General features: G+C 37.4%; 2 protein-coding genes across 3 annotated transcripts in view; one reads left to right on the top strand and one right to left on the bottom strand.

Annotated features, from left to right (window-relative positions):
* LOC104804628 (putative G3BP-like protein) overlaps positions 1-379 on the top strand; it is a 14,135-nt gene extending 13,756 nt beyond the window's left edge. Inside the window, exon 11 of one of the 2 annotated variants that reach the window (XM_010528958.1) lies at positions 17-379. The gene's annotated coding sequence lies outside the window, so the exon portion shown is untranslated. The remainder of the gene's footprint in view (positions 1-16) is intronic. The other variant, XM_010528959.2, reaches the window with a different exon arrangement.
* Positions 380-785: 406 nt separating this feature from the next.
* On the bottom strand, positions 786-4,321 carry LOC104804630 (galacturonosyltransferase 8). Its single transcript, XM_010528961.2, has 3 exons — positions 4,060-4,321; positions 2,494-3,741; positions 786-1,314 (listed from the first exon to the last, which is right to left on the bottom strand). Exons 1-3 carry the CDS (start codon positions 4,225-4,227, stop codon positions 1,039-1,041), a joined length of 1,692 nt encoding a protein of 563 aa, XP_010527263.1. The 5' UTR covers positions 4,228-4,321; the 3' UTR covers positions 786-1,038.
* Positions 4,322-5,952: the final 1,631 nt, after the last annotated feature.

Genomic DNA, 5,952 nt, shown 5'->3' with positions numbered 1-5,952 from the left:
GTAAAAAGGGCATGAGGTTTTGGTAAGTCTTTTAAAGATTATTTCCGGTGGTGGGGGGAGAGATAGATTGATTGTTTTAGAGAGAGTTTAGATCTTAATATTCCCTCGAGTCTTCATATTGTTGTCTTTTTTTTTTTTTTGGTTCTATCAGTTTCGCCTTTTTTGTTATTTTGTGGGGGTGAGACGTGAGGGACTTGGCGGCGTTTTTTTTTTTGGTTGGTTTAATTCGTGATTGATTTGGAGCTCGTGGTTTTAGGGTTAAGCCTTATTCCCTTTTTTGAATCTTAGATTTTGGAATGTAAGACTGGCTATTTTCCTTTCGCCAGATGTATTTAAAATGTTGGTCGTTGAATTATTATGTTTGACTTGGGTGTTTATACATGATGGTGTTCATACTAAAAAATGATCTCATTTTCCTAAATAAACCCCCCAAAAAACCTGCAGTAAAGTTAATATATATCATGAATTTCAAGAGATTATCATGATGTAATCTTTTTTTATATATATATTTTTAAATATTTTATATAAAAATTATAATCTTTATTTTGTTTAAAATTTTTAATTTTTAATTATATTTATAATATTTAAATTTTATTTTTAAAAATTAAAATTTTGGTTAGCGAGCGTTTGAAACTGGATTGGACTGATCAATTTTTGATTTGGATTGGATCAAAACGGGTGGTGGTTGGATCGAGACGGATGAACCCATTTTACACTTGTCCAAATCTCTCTCACATCACCTCCAAGTTACCTGTACAATCTTAAATTCACCCCGCTGAGCTGAGTAATCCAAAATCATGTCCTTTTTTTGGTAGTAGTTGCTGCTTTAACTGAAACGGAAGTAACCGAAAAAAGAAAAGAAAAGACCAGTAAATCTAAACACACTTGTGTTCCGGTGGAGACCCAAGGGCTTACATCCCGACGTGGTAATACCAGCCAAATTAAAAATATGACTACCTCTACGCACAATATATATATATATATATGCCTCTGGAGCTCAAATGATAAACCAATAATAATAATAAGTAAAGAAAGATTTCAGGTACCGAAGTTGCAGGCCTGGACGAAATCGAGGTCGTAGTCGACGTGTTTGGTCCAGAGGGGACGGAACTGGTTCATAGCGATGTCAAGCCAAGGCTTCAAGTTGCCGTTGAAGTGAACGACAGCAGCGTTCCGGATCTCGTCCATGCTGATGCTGGGGTTGTAACCCAACCCAAGCACATGCCATGACTTGTCCAGCGGCTTCGTCGTCGAGTAATACGTTATTAGCCCCGGCGGCAGCGTCCCCAACTTCCACAACGTCCTGTTCTCGTTCTGCCATTTACAATTCACTCAGGTGTCAGCTGTATGTGCTGTGTTCATTTATGAAATTCGTTTTTTATGAAACAAAAAGTCTAGTAGGGGGTGGGCACGGGTTCTCAAATACCACACGACCCACGATTCGGGCACCAGTAACTTTGGATACTCGCCCACATCCACCAGCGGGGCGAATACCCGACGTTTGGATTTGAATCTGTGTTTCAACCGGAGATTACCCGAGTTCTACGGGTACCCGGCCAAAAGAATGGAGGTCAAGAGGAAGCAAACGAGGCCACGAGACATCAAGCCACGAGCGCGAGGTTAAAGGCTTTGTGTTTAGATTGGAGATTTTTGTTTATAAATCCCCAATCTTGGATTAAGGTATCAGAAATTCTACTTCCGAGTCTGGTCCTTACCTCGCTTCGTCGCTCGTCCGTCGCCTGCATCACATAGCCTCCGGCCCTCTGTCGCTCACTCCTTGGCCATCGGGTACAGGTACGTTTCTCTTTCCTCTCTCAGTCGCTCTTCTCTCTTTCCTCACCCCGCATGATCATTCTCTCTTTCCTCTCTCTGCCACATCGATTCACTCCACTTCACAGTCGCACTTTCCTCGCCAACTGGATACAAGAGCCCCGCGGTTACCCGAAAGTCGGGAACCCAACTCTCACGAGGCCGAGACCAGGTAATCTCAGGGTATACCCATTGCCTACACCTAAATCTAGATAGTAAAACCTAAAAAGCTACTGTTAGAATCCCACATCGGAAATATGTGGGAACAATTGAGTCAATATAATACCATGGGCACCCTCCCCCAATAAGCTAGCTTTTGTGGTGGAGTTAGGACCTAAACCTTATTAATTGGTATCAGAGCCAACCGATCCTCGGACATGCAGACGACGCGGCGGGAGAGGAACGGTCGGGAGAGGAGCACAAAGGGTGCGTACGGTCGGGAGAGGAACACAAAGGGTGCGCGCCCGCCAGCGCCCGAGAAGCCGCCAGCGCCGTGGTCGTCGCTGTCTAAAGGGGGCGGTATTGTTAGAATCCCACATCGGAAATATGTGGGAACAATTGAGTCAATATAATACCATGGGCACCCTCCCCCAATAAGCTAGCTTTTGTGGTGGAGTTAGGGCCTAAACCTTATTAGCTACATCCTATCGTCCAAAAACGTAAAACCAAGTAGAAAAATCTTACCAGATTTTGCCAGTAGTGATACTCTTCTGTGCACTTCTCCCTCCTCCAAGCATCCAAATCGAAGAAGTTCATTCCATATGCCCAGGCACAGGCTTTAGGGTTAAACTTCTCTTTAATCAATGGGTGCGAGAAATTCATGTATTGAGCGTACCGATGGAACGACCCAAAACACGTCTCTACAGCTCCATTCACCTTTCCGTCCATATCGATTTCCCACAGCCCCGTCAAGTCCTTCTGCACAACCACATCGTCGTCCAAGAAGAGTATCCTGTGCAGTTTCGGGTACATCTCGGGTAAATAAAATCTCAAGTGATTCAGTATAGACAAATACTTGGGGTTCCTGAACTTCATATTCGTGGTATCCTTGGTCGCGTTCTCAAGCTTATTCTCGAAATAGAACCTTTGAAGGTTCGCAGATTCCAATTGCCTCAACACGGGTACGTACGAAGAGTTGAGAAATTTGTAGTCCTCGACAGCTTTCACCTCTATGTGTGCCCCGTTATAGTCCTTCAATTTGAACATAACCTGCATCGCCCCGAGATTCATCTTATCCGTCACGACATGGAACACGTGCTTCCATGGCTCCTTGGCATTCTTCACAGCAGAGTTCACCACTACAGATGCCGCAATCACATTGTCCGAGAATATAGCATAATGGTAAAGATTAGGATCCTCCAATTCTGAGGGTTTAGGCTTCCCTTCATCCGTATACTTCTCTGGGTGAGCGATCCTTTCTTCCATCAGCCTCATCGCAAGGCAATGCAAGCTCTTCGGTATCGATTTTGCGGCAATCAAGCTGGAGAAGGCCCCTTGCTTCTTAGCCTTTGTTAACTGCTCGTTAACTGCAAAAATCGTGTCTTTTAGCTTCTGTATCTTGAGCTGGTTATCAAATGACTCTTTCGCTTCACCAATCACTTGCCGGGTCATTTTAATCCGCTCCTTCACTTCCTTCTCAAACTGCCGAAGCACCGTCTCATCAATCGAGGCCCCATCGGACTCATATAGAGCACGATAAGATGGCTTGTTAATCAGATCCGTGTAATTTCTCGAAAGATCCGCGAAAACTCTAACAAGCTTAGAGTTCTCGAGCTTAAGCTTGCGTGCATAAGAAGCGTAAGCCAGTGCCAAAGATCGGTGGTCGTCGGCTTGTTTCCTGATCTGGATCAACCGTGGCTTGAGTGGATCCGACTTCACATCCAATATGGATCTCCTGGTGGATCCGAATCCATATGCATTTGAATCGACGCCCTAATCCACACATTATAACTTCAATGAATACATATTCCTCGAAAAGTGACATTAATTCCGATATTAAGCAGAATCTAAGAAAAATTTCCGTTAAGTTTCCACTGAAACGGTCATATTGCATTGAGAGCCGAAACAAATTTCATTAATGCAAATATAATTGGCAAGAGCTGGAGTACAAAAACTACATTCAATCTTAAACCTAAAAGTCTAAATTTCCATTCGTTTCCTCCAAATCACCGCCATTAGATCTCAGTTTGTTTCCCGATAAAATCTAAGGAAATAAAAAAAGATGGCGAGGTCTAAACAGAGAGAACTCACGGAGCCATGGAGATCAGTCGAATCGTACTCAGAAGCAAAGAGAAACGAGATGCCGAAGAAGAAGAGAACCGCCACCGAGGTAACGAAAGCTAACCGTCTGATAGTACCGCCGCCGCCGCAGGTCTCCGGAGATCCAACGCCGCGTGACAGCCGGTGGAAATTTGCCATATTGCCGCGACACTCTTCACGGATCTGTCTAAGCCTTTGTGAATTTCATGCAGTCTCTCGTCAAGGAAATGGTGGAAATCTCTCTCTCTCTTGCTCCGATCCAGTGAGATTCTATGGGTGGGGGGAGGGGTAATGTTCAGATGCGGACGAGCTTAGTATAGAGACTTGACGCGGAGAAATTGGGGCCGTTGATAATTTATGGTGTATTCTGTTTATGATCAACGGTTCAGATTAGTGGAAATTTGCCGGTGGGATTTTGGGGGAGTATCACTGAGTCACTGACCATATCATATCATCTCCTCGCGTCTTTTTCCATGTTCCCATTTGTCCTTCAGATTTTTAAAAATATAAAATACATAATCCTGAAAACTGATAAATCTAAATTTCAATACAGAACGGAATAATGTAACAACAACTTAAGTTTAATTTAAAATTAGCCACATATAACTTTTCTCAAATTAATTATATATAAATTGAAATAGGGATAATCGCATTAAAATACCCGATCTTTTACAAAAATCCCATATAAATATCCGAACTATAAAATTGTCATATAAATACCTGAATTTTTCATAATTCTCACATAAATACCTAGATTTTTAAATTTTTTCTAAATCAAACACTCATCCGTTAACGTCGTTAAACGTAACTGCTGACTCAGCAAAAAAATCTGCTGACTCAGAAAAAAATGGTGACTCAAAAAAAAATATTATTAAATATCCAAATTTTTATCTACATATATTTAAATTAATATATACATATAAATTCACATATATATACAAATATATATATATATATATATATATATATTAAAAATAAAATTATTTATAATTAATAAAACACATATACACATAATTACAATATATATATATATATCATTACTAATGCATATATATTAAAATAAAAATAATTATAATTAAATTTATATACATACATAATATACATATTAAAATAAAAATAATTATAAGGGTAAATCATATAAAAATACCCGAACTTTTACAAAAATCTCAAATAAATATCCGAACTATAAAATTGTCATATAAATACCTGAACTCCACCACGACGCGTAATACCCAGACTTTTAAATTTTTTCCAAATCAAACAAACGCAACAACTGACTCTGCAAAAAAACTGCTGACTCAGCAAAAAACTGCTGACTCATCATTCAAAAATATTATTAAATGTCCAAATATTCATCTATATATATTTAAATTAATATATGAATATAAATTCACATATATATACAAATATATATATATATATATTAAAAATAAAATTATTTATAATTAATAAAACACATATACACATAACTACAATATATATATATATATATCATTACTAATGCATATATATTACAACAAAAATAATTATAATTAAATTTATTATTAAAAATAATTATAATGAAATATATATATTATGTAAATATATTAGTATTTTAAAATAATAATAATGTATTATTATTTTAATAATTAAATTTATTTTTAGTATATATATTACTAATGCATATATATTATTACTAATGCATATATATTAAAATAAAAATAATTATAATTATATATACATAATAATGCATTATTATTATTTTAAAATACTTATTAAAAATAATAATGCATTATTATTATTTTTATTTTTAGTAATATATATACATAATATATATATATTTAATTATAATTATTTTTATGCATTATTATTATTTTTAATAATAAATTTAATTATAATTATTTT

The sequence above is a fragment of the Tarenaya hassleriana genome, unplaced genomic scaffold (genome assembly GCF_000463585.1).
Source record: "Tarenaya hassleriana unplaced genomic scaffold, ASM46358v1 Cleome90, whole genome shotgun sequence".
Lineage (NCBI taxonomy): Eukaryota > Viridiplantae > Streptophyta > Magnoliopsida > Brassicales > Cleomaceae > Tarenaya > Tarenaya hassleriana.
Note: the sequence above shows the minus strand (reverse complement) of the source record. Positions and strands in the feature narration are given on the sequence as shown.

Excerpts from the sequence above, each read along its gene's own strand:
- LOC104804630 (XM_010528961.2), bottom strand. The coding sequence starts at position 4,227 with ATGGCAAATTTCCACCGGCTGTCACGCGGCGTTGGATCTCCGGAGACC. Across the intron at positions 3,742-4,059 it reads CGACTGATCTCCATGGCTCC|GGCGTCGATTCAAATGCATA; the intron begins GTGAGTTCTCTC and ends TGTGTGGATTAG. Across the intron at positions 1,315-2,493 it reads ATCACTACTGGCAAAATCTG|AACGAGAACAGGACGTTGTG; the intron begins GTAAGATTTTTC and ends TGTAAATGGCAG.